This window comes from Melitaea cinxia, chromosome 3, assembly GCF_905220565.1.
Source record: "Melitaea cinxia chromosome 3, ilMelCinx1.1, whole genome shotgun sequence".
Lineage (NCBI taxonomy): Eukaryota > Metazoa > Arthropoda > Insecta > Lepidoptera > Nymphalidae > Melitaea > Melitaea cinxia.
In genome coordinates, this window is record NC_059396.1 from 5,991,546 (window position 1) to 6,009,724 (window position 18,179).

General features: G+C 34.9%; 1 protein-coding gene across 1 annotated transcript in view; it reads right to left on the reverse strand.

Annotated features, from left to right (window-relative positions):
* LOC123669336 (LIM domain transcription factor LMO4) overlaps nucleotides 1-17,471 on the reverse strand; it is a 28,639-nt gene extending 11,168 nt beyond the window's left edge. The window contains exon 1 of the mRNA XM_045602943.1: nucleotides 17,179-17,471. Coding sequence (XP_045458899.1) covers nucleotides 17,179-17,471 — 293 coding nt within the window. The remainder of the gene's footprint in view (nucleotides 1-17,178) is intronic.
* Nucleotides 17,472-18,179: the final 708 nt, after the last annotated feature.

An 18,179-nucleotide genomic window follows, 5' to 3' on the forward strand; every position in this document is an offset into this window, starting at 1 on the left:
CTCGGAAACGGCTCCAACGATTTTCATGAAATTTAGTATATAGGAGGTTTCGGGGGCGAAAAATCCATCTAGCTAGGATTCATTTTTAGAAAATGTCGTTTTAGCCCTGATTTTAGGCAATGAAAAATGGTTACAATACAAAGGTAAATTTCGCAAATGTCAATAAAGTTGTAATGTCTCGGGTGGGAAATCGGCCTGTCGGAAACATGTGAGAAGACCACGGTTCAAATCCCCATGTCTCCGATCCCGGTCGATTGTTATTATTTTTTTATTTTTGATTTTTTATATTTATTTATATTTTTTATTATTATCTGTAAAATCGAAAACTATTATTCATATTTTATAAATATGTAATTCCTACTTAAATATTATTTCCAAAAAACACGATTCGAAGCTCGGTTGCCCCGGTAGGTACTTGGTTTTAATATTTGCAGGTGGCACTGACAATAACTATATTCTATTATGTTGTTATCTTATCTATATTATCAATAGACTATTCTTCTGTACTAATACTAAACACCTAAATTGTTTTTATTATTGAACATGTTAATCAGTGTACATATAGTATTGGTTGGAATCGATTGTTTTTTAGCCTTAGATAATCAATTATATTTAAAATGATCAAATTTTATAAAAGATAACACACATTCATATTGTCACTTTTTTTAACAAACGAGACCCGAGAAAATTCTGACTGCGTTGTTATTGGTTCACTTAATCAACATAAGAGTTAGTTTCACACAAACGCTGTAGTCAGATGCACAATCAGTTGTCTCAGCGATAACACGTGTTTTAGTGAGTGAACCAGACGATTTTTATGCGCGAGTCAGGAAGATACGTTTCCTAATAAGCGCCCTTTACAATCTACAGATAAACTAATATACTATATAAACAATTTGATTGAATAATTTAAAAATTCTGATTGTAATAGATCGCATACTGAAATTACCCAGACAATATCAAGTGAAATAATAATAATAGGATTAAAAAATTTGGCAGTATATTGTTTAATTTTGTATTTTCTTTTTTTTATATTTTTTCCTATCTTATAAAAACACGAATTATATATATGTGTGTTTTTCTGTGTGTATGTGTGTGTGTGTGTGTTATAATATACGTCATTTCACTAACGGATGTTTATCATTATTATTTCAGGAAAGGTAGCGGATTATAATTGTACATATCGGCAGTATCAATGGATTTGTAGAAGGAGGATCGAAATATTTTGAATTTAATAAAACCTATGACTACCACCAAGATATGAACGCCAGTGTTTGAAAATTGTTTCCAATATGTTTTACCTAAATTGGATGAGAACGCAGTTATTTTTTTAGATAATGCATCGTATTATTCTCGAAAACTTGACAAAGCATCTACAAATTCACTTGGCAAACAAGACATTTAGTCATTTTAGAAGTATGTATTCAATATGAACGAGCCTTTACAATTTCAAAACAAGAACAAAGGCGTTCGCTCCACCCTAATAATAACCCATCTCACTCTGTCAATATCGGAAATGTGCGAGAGACATAGTCAAAACTCAGTTTTGTTAAAGAAACAGACTATAGTTCCACGTGACATTCCTAGATTTAAAAAAAAAAACAACGAACAAAATAAACTGATTGATTGTATATATAATTATCTATAGTAATTATAAAAACGATTTCCATAATAAAAGCATTATATAAACCAGTTTTGTGCTATTTATTATTCCAAGTAAAAACATTTTAATTAATTGACAATTAAAATAAAATAAACGGTTCATATATAATTAAGTGTTAGTATATGTAGTAATAATTTAAAATGCGTTCCCTGTCATCATAATAAGTATATAACTATTAATTATATGTATTTAACGAAGAAAAAAAATTTGGCTATATGAAGCGCCTGTTACCTAAGTATAAGACATGTAGGTATTATGTTGCTTACCGAGTAATAGATGACCGTGAGTCTATGTTATGGATATTTATTATTATTATTAGTCATGATGTTTTTAATAGTATATATTTTTTCAATTAAGCAAATCACATAAAAAATCTTTAAAAACACGTTTGTTAAATTGGTTATTTCTATCACAAATGGCCGTACGATAAAATATTGTACAATTGATAACCACTAATTCATATTTTAGTCACATTTAATTAAAGTAATAAGCACCGGTCAACACAACAGATTTAATTGGCCACGAGCACGCGTATTAATTACACCAATTATCTGAAACATTCATAAATAATAATAATTTATTGCTGGCAACATTTGTCAAAAGCCGCGCTCACACGATGAGCTAATCGACTATCACCGCTAATTGCCCCCGTCCCCGGCGCCCACCTGCCCGCACCCCAGCCCGGGAGGGGCTCGCGCGACGCGGTGCAGGTCCCGCTCCCCGCCCGCCGCTAACTAATTAGATAAGTTTGCAACTCCACTGTACTTCTGGTGCCCCGCTCTGCCGTTAAGCATCAATCTTTTTAATTAAACATTTTTGACGCTGCAATGCGATTAGCCATCGAACTCGTTTATATGCTAATAATCTAAATTATATCCAACATTTAATTCCAAAATTATAATTAAATATTTTGAATACAATTTTTAAACTTTAATTAAGACGTACGTCTTAGTCGTATAGAAAAACCATCACTGAAATTATTTAATAGCTTAAAGTTCAAATTAAAAATAAACGAATACGTTACGGGCGTACTAATTTACGATTCAAATGTATTATTAAGAATTTATTTAAAAACATCTACCTAATTAAAACTTGATTTCGAATCGAGCAAAAATGAGGTTGGTTTTGTTTTATTAACATATTAGTTAAACTTTATGGTTGCAATAAATTAAGAAATTTGTTATTTGTATAGTGTCATATATTTGAAAATATTGATGCTATTAAATAGTTATGGATATTCTGACAGTTAAATTATATTAAACAAGTCATTTACATTGATCGATTCGATCGTCTAATAAAACAAGCGTGAAGCTATTATAGATCAGAGCCGGACAATATATCGGCAGTTACAATAGCTCATTGTCCGTCGCTCACTCTGATTTAATAAATAAAGGGGAGCCGATCTGAGACACTCGCTATGATCTTATCCTCGGGCTCGCGACGCTTATAGAACTCGCGATGCATGCAGAAGTGATCTCTCTATCTACTAACGTATGGATATTTTATCTGTGTATACTATCGTAACCATCTAATCTGTAGCAGCATTTTCACAGTTTTGCAACACAATTTCGATCTTTATGTCGATTGTTTTTGACTATGCCTTGAAAGGTGTGTGTAACGATCCTTCGAGGTGGACGTTTAAAAAGTGGAATAGTACTATAATGTTAAGAGACGTCTCAGGTGGATAAATTGTCATTACATTTATTTGTCGACACAATATTTGGACATTATTGTATTTAAATTGAAGTTTTAAGTTGCTTTAAATTGGATTGCTTTAAATTGGAGTGGTTTATAATTGCCTACTTACTTTGTAACAACGTTTATATCATCTATATCTAAAGGCTTGTTATACTGATGTCGTTTGAAGCAAAAACGACGAATAGCTATTTTAATGTGGCCATAGTTCTGAACGTACACGGGCATACATTACCATCGCTAATGAATCTCGACGCATATATGTGTTGTGTCCAGGAGACCAGGACGATCGTTAGGGTGCTTTATTTAGGGTAAAAGGCAGCAGTAATTGGACGAGCCGGATGCAGTGCTCTCACAGGTGCTTGCTTGTGCGTGCTCCCTCTTGCGGCGTTCGCAGGAAATGAGAACCAATTTGATTTTCTTCTGTGGCGAATCGATTAATAACTACGCCTTTTCGCTTCGAACGGTAATGATATACGAAAATAATGAGATGACAGATAGATAGATACAGACTTAACGCTGGAAATACTAATCAGAATGCTTTTTGTTCCGTAAATAATTGTGTTTGCTCGCAAACGAAAAAAAAACCAACTTCAATTACATCGACAAGTAATACAACGTAGATGGACGAAAAAATAGTCAAGCAACTACGCGTTATCAAAGATTACTCAAAAAGTAGTTATCAGATCTCGATAAAATTTATACGTGGCCACATGATAAACATCAGCTTTCGATTAAATTAAAAATTATCAAAATCGGTACACCCAGTAAAAAGTTATTGCGGATTTTCGAGAGTTTCCCTCGATTTCTCTGGGATCCCATCATCAGATCCTGGTTTCCTTATCACGGTACCAAACTAAGGATATCCCCTTATCAACAAAAAAAGAATTATCAAAATCGGTACATCCAGTAGAAAGTTATGCGGTATAATACAACGTAGGTCGACGAAAAAAGCGTCAAGTAAAAACGCATTATTAGATATAACTCGAAAAAATTTGTCGAAATCGGTCTACCCGGTCAAAAGTTCTGATGTAACATACATAAAAAAAAAATACAGTCGAATTGAGAACCTCCTCCTTTTTTGGAAGTCGGTTAAAAACTGTTATATATATATATATATATATATATATATATATCAATCTATATTAATTAACTTTTTTAAATATTATCGTACAGTTAAATAAAATTTAATTATCTAAATTAGGTCTATTTTAATGAACTAAATCGTTCAACACAATTAAATCGATTTAAGTTACGATAAGCCGTTCCGTAAACGTTCACGTTTATTCATAGTCGGACTGTTCGCCACAATCTGTACAGAATCTCAGCACGAAACTCATTTTTCAACTTCATAAATTATCGGCCGATATCTGAGACCGTTCTGTACCTACCTTAATGAGGTTGTAAACAACAGTCTAATTTAACTCCTTAATCGCAAAACTCAAACGGTTAGCGCTTTTAAAACAAAACCTCGCAATTTTCGACCGACCACCGCGTAAATAGCTTTCGTTATATCGGGCCGGCGATCGCGGCTCATTACCTTCACCCCTCCCTAATTAGACCCCCTTCCTTCCGTCCCCTTCTTTACCCCTGTCCTGTCCGGATTGTTTTCTAATAATTCCTTAATTTCGATACAACTTCAACTCCCCTAATTATACCTGAACGATTGAATCAAGTCACAAATAAAAATTAATGTGAAAATTTAATTTGTGTTTCAATTTTAAAATTTCTTTAATATTTTGTAAATGAGACTTTTGGTTACATGGTAGATTTTATTTTTCTATTAAAAGACATCTGTAGTTAAAAATAATCCTTTATTACTTTTTGTAGTAGTCTGTGAAAAATAAAGCGGACAACATACAGCGAGGATCGACTTCGATGTCGCGACACAAAAGAGTTTTTCGGCGTTATAGACGTCCCATCGACATCATTAACGTATCGACAAAGTTAGCCGCTCAGTTATTCGCTAATGTGACAACAACACAGAAAAAAGCCCGCCGCAAACGAGCTATCTTTTCGGGTTAAGACTAGGACACACTTGTTAATATTTAAGGCTTTCAGTGTTACTTTCGTTTAAATGAGTTTTACTACGAATATAGTGAGATTCCCGATATTTCGGTGACTGATTAGTTCATGTTTTGTTACGATTTTTTTTAAATAAATAAATATATTCAAACCTGCCATAAAAAATCCAAGGGGTAAATAATCCTAGGTAATCTCTTTTGTTTAAATCCACTACATTTAAAAAAAATCATTAAAGACCCTTACGCACATTTCCTATAAATTTAATTAAATTAAAAAAGCCCTCTAATTCAAATTTAAATAAAGACAACCTATTTTATTTAATCCTCCTATCAATCCCCAATATGAAAGAAACTATTATTTCTACATTACCTTTAAAATATAAATTTAAATAGTATTAAAGTAGATCTGTATCCAGTGTGCCCTCAGCTCGGGGGTGTATTCTAATCGCGCGTTAGCGTGCCCCGTTTTTGTGCTAACGAACAGGTTGCGTTAAGACGACGTTGGATCGAGACCGACGGGGAATTTCGCCTCATTAAAAGTTGTGACCTGCAAAGGCAATTTAGAGGCCTCGCGACTTCGCTGTTACTTATTAACGAACTCACTTCGCACTATCACTTGGTATTTGGTGGAATCCGACTGAGTTTGGTCTCGAAACGTCAATTCTTTCCTAAAACGGCGATGTGCGGCACGTCGAAAGTTATTTAGTTGAATTTATTTCGTGCTCTTACACTTTTTTCTATATAGGTATATTTGCAATCATGAAAGGGCATAATTGGGTATGGTTGTTTTCGTTTGTTATTGAATTCATCGCTAGTCATTTGTTTGTCATTTCAATATGAGTGGACGTATAAGGACGTATAAGTTTTTTTTTTATTTTTAAATTTTAGTGTAATTTATAAAGTAATTGGTTACATATAACGTTTACTTATAATTTCACATCGATTAATTTATTAAAAATATCTTTAAAATCTATACCTAAGTACCTATCTATATTTTTAATTTCCTTTTCCTGCATCATCAATATTTAGTCTTATTCAAGACGATTAATGTGTCATAATTTAAATAAATAAATAAACGCTTCACACTCAACGGCCCCCAATAGGATTTTCTCCTGTGTCGGGGGTCCGGAAACACACACAATACACAAGCACAACCGCCCAGACCACGACAAACAACTATATGGCCAATACAAATATCTGTCGTGAGCGGGGATCGAACCCGCGACCGCCAGCGCAACAGTCAGTACTGTAACCATTGCGTCAAAGCGAAGAAATTGGGTGTCTCGCCGCTTCAGATGACGCTACATTGATATTTGTATGTCAACATTGCTTGGCTATAGAAATGGTATCAACATAAAAAAATAAAGAAATAAACTAAACCTTAATTTAACGGCAAAGTTGTTCACATGTCCGTCTAGAAAATGCGCTCCTATTCTTTTCAAACATGTAACAATAAATTCTTTTTTGTTAGCGGATAAAAATATCAAAAGTAAATATTTCGTATCTTAAGTTGCGTAATTAATTTTTATTATTATCAATTGAAACTGAAAACACTATTCTTACATTTATAATAATATATCTATCTAATAACAAAACCCCTAAAATATAACGATTACATTATAACGTATACGTAACATAAAAATGAATTCTATAGTCAAACTACAGACGATAATTACGTACTAAATGTTTGAAGCTTATCGAAAAAAATAATAATAATAACTAATTATTATTATTCTTGGGTTTAATGGCTTTCAGTTGTGCCAGAGGGCACTGTCGATTTCGTCAATGTCACGTGGGATAGAAAAGACACGAAAACAAACTAAAACAAAACGTTAATTTTAAATTGACACAACATAGGCGATAATCGGAAGTCAAACATACAGTATGTTGGCATTATAAAGTAAAGTGCTCTCGACAGATAGCTTCGATCGCGCTTGCTCAATGAGGGAACGACTTTGTCGATGTCAGCATCTTGATCGCGCTTTTGGGTGAATAATATAGGCAAATTGCTTGACGTTGTCAAACAATGAAACCCGAAAACACAGCGATGACAATTATTGAACGTCAAAAAAGAGCTATCGATGTTCGAGATGGGGTGATCATTGTTTTATTCTTTAATTGGAACGAGCGAAGTGATCCATTAGATTGCTTCTTGTGCTTTCTTTTGTTACAAAAAAAAATATTTTTATTTCAGCCTTGAAATTGTGCATAGTAAAGCATGATATGAATTAATACGTAAACATGATTTTCGAAGATCGGACAAAAAGCGCAACTGTACGATTTCGCATTAAATTGTCTGCTAAAAAATAAGGAAGATTTAAAGAATAAATCAAAATTAATATTGAATGATTAATAACTATAAATCGACTACAAAATTAACGTCGAATCAACAATCATACCCAGGGCCCAGTCACCAGACGCATCTATTTCGAACTTTCTAACACGCAGTTCATCAACAAATTCATTATGTCGTAAAGGAGCGTGCGAGACCGAAATATCGCGGGGCTCGTAAAACCGCTCGTAAAGACGTTTGTTTACTAATTCGAGTGGGGCAGGTGGGGCGAGGGATGCTGCGAATAATAGCTTTACTAATATACTACACGTAAAAATTGAAAATTCTTTGTGTAGATATTTATTTATTTATTTATTTAAAAAATTAGCTGTCTTGTAAAATATAACAACGATTTTTTATACCTACAGAATTTTAATAATACATTACCAAATTGTTTAGGGGAAGGTATAATAACTCAAGTATTAATGTTAGCAGAATAGTCACGTCTATTATTGAGATATAAAGTATTATGTTGTAAAATTCACAATATTATACCCGTAAAATGACTCTATCTTCTATAGTTTTACAATGATGATTTTCTTTCAGAACTACCAAATAAATGTATTGATTAAGGCCAAGGTCGTGGAAATAACATTTTTTTTATATTTTTAACAAACAAATTCCTATAAAATTGTTTCTATAAATCCTAAAAATGACTATTTGTTATAAAGCAGCTAAGTAGTATCTCGACGCGTCGTATAGTCATGCGAGGTTAACACATGAGGTTAATTAAGATCACAGGCGGATCCATAACTAGTTGCGCTCGAACTTGCCGGGAACTACGTAATTGATACGATTTGATCGTCATCGCAACCGCGCTCATTTCTATCGAAATCAAATTTGTTTCGTTAATTTCCTTCATTCTGCCGTAATTTGGTTAATTATCGCGTGCAAATATGTTACAAATTGTTTGATCTTGACTTAGGATAGCAGGAAAATGCTATTTGGGTTTTTTATTCACTGTGTAGATAGATCTTAAGGGTTTTAGTTTAAAAATCATATGGAAAACTAGCTGTGCTCGCGACTTCGTACGCGTGAAATAGTGACTACACGTTCAACGTGATTGTTTAAATTGGCTTAACTTTTTTATTTATGAACCAATTTACATGAAACAAACAATAAATGTTAAGTGAAGCTTACCACAATATATTAGTAAAAAGAATTCTAACAATCATTGTTTTGGGTTCCTTTTGCATTGATAAGGGTTCCAATAATATTTTTTTCTCATATATCTTCCATATACAGACAGCGATACGTTAAATTTTTATTATATGTATTGAATATTGGATAAGGCAGTATAAATGACGTATGCGTTAAGAGATAATAACAAACATCATTTCAGCCTATCATAGTCCACTGCTGGACATAGGCCTCTCCACAAGTTCGTACCAAAAATGGCGTAAACTCATGTGTTTTGCCCATAGTCACGACGCTGGGCAGGCGGGTTGGTGACCGAATAACATGAACATTAACGATGTTTTAAATAATCAAGAAAAAGTTAAGAACAAACTTTAGATAGCTACGCCTTTAAATTAAATAAAATGAATGAATTAATTTTAATTTTATTATTGCTACGACACACAATAAATAAACAGTCTAAAAATATTGGAGGGTTGGTGAGAAAAATACATCGTCAAAATACAAAATCAAACAGACTACACAAAATCCTAAAGGGACATGACACCTGTCAATAGCTATCTCCTGCCTGCACTCCAAATATTATCTACACGTCCAGTAAATTTTGTGGTATGACATGTTAAAACTTTTGCTAACTGAATCTCGGCTAGTAATATTAAAAATTCTTTTGATAGTAGTGGCTATCGAATGATAATTTGTGTACGTCATGCCGGCTTCCGCTGTCATACTTGCGCCAAATTTTCACCGGCGACTTTTTTACCTATTTTTCGACGGCTAGCTGGACGCTGGGCACTGCGTTTATTTATTAACAAAATTCGTACGTCTACCTAACACGTCTCGTTCGTTTACTTCCTTCAGTCCAATGTCATCCGTGGAACAATGGCATAGAGTTCCAGATGCGGCGATTCGCGAAGGCTGAGTTGAGCCGTTATCGGGCGAGCGGGTACCGTTTACGAGGCTGTATAGGCGCGACGCAGCAATGCGCTCGTGCGCTCCACCCATATCAATTTCGAATAGGTTTCCTATCCTATTCGACCAGCACAGGGAGATTGCGTTTTGATCGTTTTGTGTGTAAAACTGTTGCCCTAAATTAAACGCTTTAATAATAGAATAGAAATAAAACCAGACGCTCGGTTCTGTTGACGGACGTATTGGCATGTAAAAATCGAGCGCGCTGTTCGGATTTGCTTTTAATATTTTATGAATTACTCGCTCGTAACATATATGTAAATAGGGTCTCACCCCCGATCACGGACGAGTGCATCGATTCTGAGCATCATCAATTACAAACAAGTTCCAATTAGAGATAGTGCAGTTACAAATCAAATTTAACCGAGAGTCCTGTACGACAGTCGTTCACTAATTAGAGCTGCGGGCGAGGTGCCTCCTGCGAACTAATCAGGTGGCTAAATAATGTAGTCGTGACGGCGTCGTTAGCGCTCGTGAGACAGACGTTATTAATTAACATCACTCTACCCGCACACACGCCCCCCCTCCTTTCCACCCCCGGCTGGCCCATGTGTCGCCTGCGTGCGGGGATCGTCTCGTTTCTGTGGATATTATTCATCAATACGAAATTTCTAATAAACGACTTCGTTAACGTTATATTGTTTGTTACAAAACATTATTATTTAAATGTAGTTCCTTTCGAGTCGGCACTTTTCAATAGATTTGATATTTCAAGCTAATTTGTAGCAACCATCTAACGTGTCAGTCTGTGCAAATTAATAATGAACAGAGCAACTGAATGAAGAATAAGTACGTGTATTTCTTTGAGCATCTTATTTGTCTTGAGTAATTGTAAAATAATTCAGACACGTCTGGCTTTTTTTGGAAAACGTGCATCAACGTAGAAAACATTTCAATACCCATCGTTCTTGACGAACATCTAAGCCAAAGCCATAGTCATCTACCAATAGCATAGCTCTGTAAGACATTTTCCAATTAAGAAGCTGGAGTCAATTTATATAACAAAGACTGGCTGGTGTACACGCGCCATGATTGGCTCATCTCGTGAATTTCTCGTGGCCTTCTGAACATGACTCGGCGTGCTCTGCCCAGCCCGCTCCAACATGTTTGATACCTCTTACGACATCAATAAAGTGCTTACAATCTTTATCACATGCTGTTATCAACAATTTCTTGTTAAACATTTTTTTCTTAGGAGATACGTACTAACTTGTTTATACATGTCATTAAATAATTAGTTACTTTATATTATCTGCTGCAATATTATCTTTTTATTCTATTTTATATATTTTTTTCTATAGTAACAAGAATGTCTCTACTCGGGTGTCATAACGGTTATTTATTTATTAATAAATAATTATCTTGTAAAACATATTATAATCTTATAAATATTATGGAAATAGTGTGTAGCTGTCAGTAGCCGATTATCTGAACACTGATTTACATACGGCCATATGTTGTGGAAGCATTCACGTCGACAGCAGAACCATCGTTAAATTGATTTTGACAAATATTCTAGCATTTCGGATCGCCATTGATGGTTTTGTGGAGTTTTATATAAACGAGTATTAATAAACAGAATTATGGTTTCATGTAATTTTCAAAGTTTGTCTTTGTTTTTATCTATATTTTTTTATAACATAATTTTTCTGACGCAGGATCTGACACTTTACTGAGGATTGGAACCGGTTATATTTATTTCAAACAAAGTCTAATATAATGTAAATTGTATAAGAATAGTTCTAGTTTTTTTCTTATTTTTAAAAATAGCCAACCTGTAAACGAGTAAACAATAGACTAGTTTACTTTTAAACTATTATCGTAACTGGAGTTGTGGTTTGTGTGGACATGTGTCCAGGGTTATGTGGACATGGCTTGTTTTGAATTACTTTCTAATCTAAGATTTACTTATTTTAAAAGTATTAGACCATATTAAAAAATAACAGTTTTCAAATATAAAATAATAATATAAAAGTTCAAGTAAATTCAGAAAAAATAATAATTGGTTACTATATAGAAGATCTTGAGATATAAAAAAGTACTTTGACGAATTGTTGTAGCTAGTTTTAAGATCTTCTGAATAGCTTATAAAAATATTTAGGGGTCATAACTGACAAGTACCAGGTGTAGATGAATATGTGCCAAGTCATTATTAGTATTGCACAGCTTACTTAATGGAGCTTTGCGAAGCTTCCGCTATGTACTCGTATTTTAAGATTCATAAGCATATTTTCAGTGTACACGAGATAAATAATATTTTTTCATCTCTCACTAAATATGAAAACTTTATTCTTTTAATTCACCTTTGTTTTACTTACATTACGATAATTTACAGTAATAATAATTCAGTATTCTTAATTATCTTTGACTTTCTGGCTGATTCTTTTTTTTTAATCAACTAGGTCGGCAAATATGAGTACGGCTCATCTGATGGTAAGTGTTTAACGTAGCTTATAGACACCTGCAACACGAAGAATCGCAAGCGCGTTTCCGACGCTACCCGCTATTCCCAAGAATCTCTGGTCACCTTACTCACCACAGAAACACAACTCTGCTTTTTTTTTTTTTTTTTTATTCTTTATTTATAAAGCCATACACCTATATAAGGTTAAGTCGGCTGAAACACAACTCTGCTTGAAATCAGAATTTTTTACCTTTGATCTTCTGTAAGGTCAAACACTACCCCATTCGGGTTGCTCAAGATTTTGAGCAGGATATTTCCCGCTAAGCTCAGTTTTCTTTCTTTTAACCGATGATTTGTGGTAGTTTAATACGATATTTTTATAATAGTTCAGTAATATCTTAGTGAACTGTTAAACTGTTAATTACTTTGTTTATCACATAAATTGTATTTATTTCTGCAAATAATAAACAGTGTAAAGATACTTGAAATCTAATTCATATTCAGAGAATTTAAAGTTTAAATTGTCGCAATGCATTATATTTTAAGCTATGATTTTTTTTCAATTTACTTATGTTTTAAATTGTAACTTAAAATATAAATTATAGATACTTAAAGAAATATATATTCGTCAATTTTATATATTGAATATTTTTAATTGAACTGTTCGTGGGCACGGAAGTATGTGTTATATACTATACCGTTTATTAACCGAGGTCAGTCAGTTCATTAAAATTTTCAGAAATAATTAAGAACAAATACATTTCAATAACAGTTTTATTTTTTATTATTATTTAATAACTTCCAGAAAAGGAGAAGTTTCTCAATTCGATTGTATTATATTTTATTTACGTTACCTCAGAACTTTTGACTGGGTGGACCGATTTTGGTATTTTTTTTTAAATCGAAAGGTACGTGTCATGTGGTTCGATTTAAATTTAATTGAGATCTAACAAGAACTTTTCCAGTTATGTCTAATAATGTGAATTTACTTGACTATTTTTTCGTTGGCCTACGTTGTATTATATCTTTTTTCCCGGATGCACCGATTTTAATGATTCTTGTTTTATCTAAAGCTGATGACTTATGGTTCTATTTCAATTTGATCGACATCTGATGACTACTTTTTGAGTAATCTTTCATAACACGAATTTACTTGACAAATGTCGATGTAATTAAAGTCGTTTTTTTTTTTTGTTTTTGAGCAAACACAATTATATAATTTAAATAACTTTCTCTTTTTGTACATACGACTGATAATAAATGTTTTAATTTTAAAATGCTTGATTGTTGTTATAAGGGCAATTATTGAGTTATTATTGAGGAAGAAATACATAGTTTATTACTTCTTACAATCATATTCTTAGCATAGGTACTCTCGTTGCATATTCTTTATAGACGTTTGAAATTCTAGGTTTAAAGACTATTAATTTATCTATAAAAATGTATTATGGTAAAAAAATATTGACACGATACTAAATTGATCAACAGTCTCAATAAAATAGTTAATTTATGTACGTCAATACAAGCACTTATATGTGAGTGGACGTTTGAAGTTCACCCAAAGGCTACAACTTTGCATGAGTAAAGTGGATATCAGTAATAGAATTCCGGACATAGATTGGTCGTTCGGTCTGTGCTGTTTAGACGCTACGATGCTGCGACGGACAGACAAAGAGATAAACGAAATTAATTGGGGTCATGCGCCGGCGGCGTAATCCAATCGTTGCGTTCAGGCTACGAGCCTTTTACACGACTCGACCAGGGCAAGAAATTCGAACTAACTTTACGACCGCAACCAATTTGTTTGCGATACGGATTTACGATCTCAACTGATGATGTATGTATTCACTACTCCTGTAACTTGTTATACATTACATTTTATGGGATTTTTTTTTGGCATCGTAAAGTCCGACACTTTAATATCCTGGCTACGATATTAATCATTGCTAAAGTCACTAAATACGTATGCATCGTAAAATTTCTAGTTTTATTACTTTCAATATGTTTCAGTCAAATATACTAAAATAGCGAAATATGTATGAATTCTAACAGTAATTGTAATAATAGGCTCGAAAGTAGAGCGAGCGATCTTCAAAGTGGACGTTGTAGCGCTGTACACAAATCTTGGCATCAAGATGAGTTAGCCGACATCAATTTACGTACAATGTCAATTTGCACAAGAGAAACGTTCGAGTCCGGGACACTGCCTCATTAGAGGCGAGCGGTTGCAATTAAACTGTGCGTCTTTTGCGCGTTAACGAACGGCCAAATTGGAAGCCGCCCGCCCTCGACACGTGCTTCCATGAAATACTTTCCAACAATCATTTTAAATATTTACCCCATTAATGTTTATGCCGTAATACTATCCCTACAATGTACTCGTCGTCGAATAATTACAATTGATGGATGGACGCCTCAACAGCCTTATATTAGTTTGGTGATAAAAGACCGCCTTTATAGCGAGCGGGTCTGGTCGTTACTCTGCCAAGGCGGTGTTTCAGTAAATACAAATAGTTATTTCGTGCCGGGTTTGGCCTTAATTTCAATATACTCGGAAAGTAGGTTTACTACGCCAATTAAAGTCATTGGACTCTTGAGTAATGAGTTTTAACTTTAAACGGACCTCAAATACATTTTATTTATTTAAACTAATTTAAAATCGACACGCTATCGTCGCATCAGAAATCGTAGCCGACACCTATAAAAACCCTAAAGATAATTTATTAATAGCAAATGAAATTTACTAACGTGACATTTCAATAATTAAAACATTCTCAACGCTCGTCTTGATGAAAGAAAGTAGGCTTATAGAATATTATCCGCGACCAATTTAGAACCATAAAGTATACTTGTCAGCATACGTAAATTTGAATGATAAAAATGATTTATTCACGAAGTTCCACTACAAGTTGCAAATGTGAAGACGGTTAACAATGTGAAAGTGTGAGCGAGTGGTAAGAAGTTGGTTTACAGGCTCGTTAGCGGCGGCTGATTGCCGATTGAGCAGCAATTGCCTTGATTGACGGACCTCTAACGAACTCGCTTCAAGAGCTGGACGTGCCTCGACGCTCCTATCTTTTAACTCTTAAATGTTTTCAACTATGACAAGTAAACTAACAAAAAATTAACTAACTAGTAAGAATATGACTAAAATATTCTATCATACCTCACTTGTATAAGTTTTAAATGTAAAATGATATAAGTAAGGAAAAACATTTAAACTATTATAGTAACTTTATTTGCCCCTCGTAGAGGTGCTACGTGCTACGACTTTTCTGATTACTGTATATTCAATCGAATAATTTAGTTCGATTGATGTAGTTGAATCTCTACGGACTTCGTTCATTTGTAGGCAGGCGGCCATGACACGACATATGTATAAATAGTCATGTTACCGTTCCATTCATTCAGAACCAACGCTTTATGTAATCTCATATGTGCGGGTATAATTAATCATTACTAAATTAAAATCGAGCAATGTTAATTAAATTTAATGTTTACGACGCTTTTATAGCCATGAGCCGCGTATAGAGATAACAACTCAGCGACTAATTTTGCGCGTAAACAGTAATCAACAGTATGAAACATCTCGTCTTTGTGGAGCGATTCATCATATCGGGACAAAAGGCGGTTGATAAACGCGGTATTTGTTTGCGTGCGAGAGCGTTAATTTCGTTAAGGAGTCTCAATCAGGGAAGACGTGTAAGTAAAGTCGACGGGCGGTCGCCGCGAGAGCGATTCGAGCGAATTAACGTACCTGGAGGCGCAGGGGCCGACTCGTTAGTTGTTGTTTGCCGAGTGACGCGGGTCAATCAGCAGAGACATGCACGGAACCGCACTTCTTCATCCCCCCTCCGGCCCCCGCCCCTCACCCTGGCGCTCGTTAGGCCGCGCCGTCTCTGTCAACTGTGAGACGAGCTTTATCGAATCTACGACGCACGACCCACGCCGCGGTTGGCCCACTCTTCGTTCCTAGTTCAGCTCGCAACCGCCGGTAAACAAGGGAAATCAGTGTAAAACGAATTTATATTTCCTTATGATTAGCAAATAGAATGAGCTCGGAATTATACCGGTACAGAGTATACGCCATATATATTAAATAGACGTGTAGTGGAGTAAAAAGGAAGACACGTACAGAAAATCAGAGCGTAATTATAATGGGAGGCTTGTACCGCAGCGGGGTGGACTTAGTTAATTGGGTCGAATTCCTTGCGTTTAGCTAATTAACGTCGAGGGCGCCTCGAGGCAGCTGCGGTCCACGTGCGAGACCGGCGCGGTCCGGACGTCGAACGCTCTTCTATTACTTTAAATTTTTACAATCACGTTATTATTGCTAATAATTATTTTCTTTTCGCTAAGCCTTAACTGCTATTTATTTCTTGTGATTGTAATTTATAAAATACAATGCGGTAGGTGGAAGTTCGTCGCCATTAATTAGTTAAGATATAGACTAAAAACTTTGTTACCGAGATTCTAAATTAGTCCTTAAATTTTTTCAAAGACATCAATTTAGCTGGCTTTAGAGATTCCATCGATTGGTTGCTTCGCAAAGTTGTACTTTTTGTCCCTTCTACAGGTAGAAAATACAACGGCTCAAAGCATTTTCATAACAATGCGCCTGCGGCTTTCTCAGTTACTTTTTTGGATGTTCGAAAGGTTTGACAGACACGCTATTGTCATCGTTAGGTGATGCACTAAAAAGTTTACCTTTTATGGATAATCAAAGATGATCTGGAGACTGAATCGAATACTTATTATATTTAAACAGATACTAATTAATGAGTTTAAAAAAGTTTACCGTCAAGTTTATATATGTTTATAGTTTAGACAACGTAGATAACATCGTATAAAATGTGAAGTTTTATATTTCACCAATCATTATTAAAACACTTGGTTTCTTTTATCGAGTGGCATATTCTTTATTTTAGTTGAATTCGAATCGTAAAATACTCACCTTGTATAATCGTTTTTGCACAATATCATTCCTCCTTTGAAGTAAAACGAACGGCCCATATCCGCAAGAGCTTGGCCACAACATGTACATTTTAGACATCCGTGATGCCAATATCTGTCGAGCGCGTGAAGTAAGAACCTTTCTACTATTTTACCCCCGCAGCCCGCACATTCTTTTAAAGCCGGATTGTTGTTGTTGTGGGGATAATCGTGTCCGTTGGCTGCAAATGCGGCCTCCGGCGAGGGCGGGTGTGGCGAGCTGAGCTCCGCGTACCCGTGGTAGTGCGGGTTCATGCTCAACGCGCTCGCTGCCAGCTTGACGGTTGGAGCGGAGACCGCTCGCACCGACCACCACAACTACACGCCCTGTGAACAAAATTAACAAGTGTTAATAAACTTATACTTTCAATAGTTTATAGAGTTTAACTTTTTTTTAAACAGACCCCGGCGTTTTTAAAATGTATATTCTAGTGATAGGCTTTTGAATGGTTGTCCGCGTTTATATAATTTTCCAATTAGCAATTTCATACAATCAGGAGCGGGTGAGTTTTCTGCAGGATAGCGAACGAGACGAGCGGGACGAGGAACGGTACGTCAACTCGATCCAATTACTTCGCGGCCAGCCGAGTGGCGGGACGCCCGCACGGTCTGAACGCTGCTGTCGCCATAAAACTTAATTAAACGTTTTAAAACAAGTATTCATTAAAGAATAATCAAGCTTATGTAGTCATAAATAACCGGATTGTCCCGCGCAGAACGTGTGCCGTAATTAAGACTGCACAGAGTTGATCAAACGCACTGATTTGAAACTACCCTTCATTAAGAGAACGCGAAGCGAGCCCGGGAGCTTCCGCTGCGGTGCAGAAACTAATTAAGAATAACGGACGCTTTAAAAGCGTAATTAATTTAGATTGTAATTCTATTTCTCCGAGAGTAAAATAGACAATTATTTCAGTAGCCCTTTCTTTTGGAGCGATTTGTTTTGCTAAATGTAATTTGGTT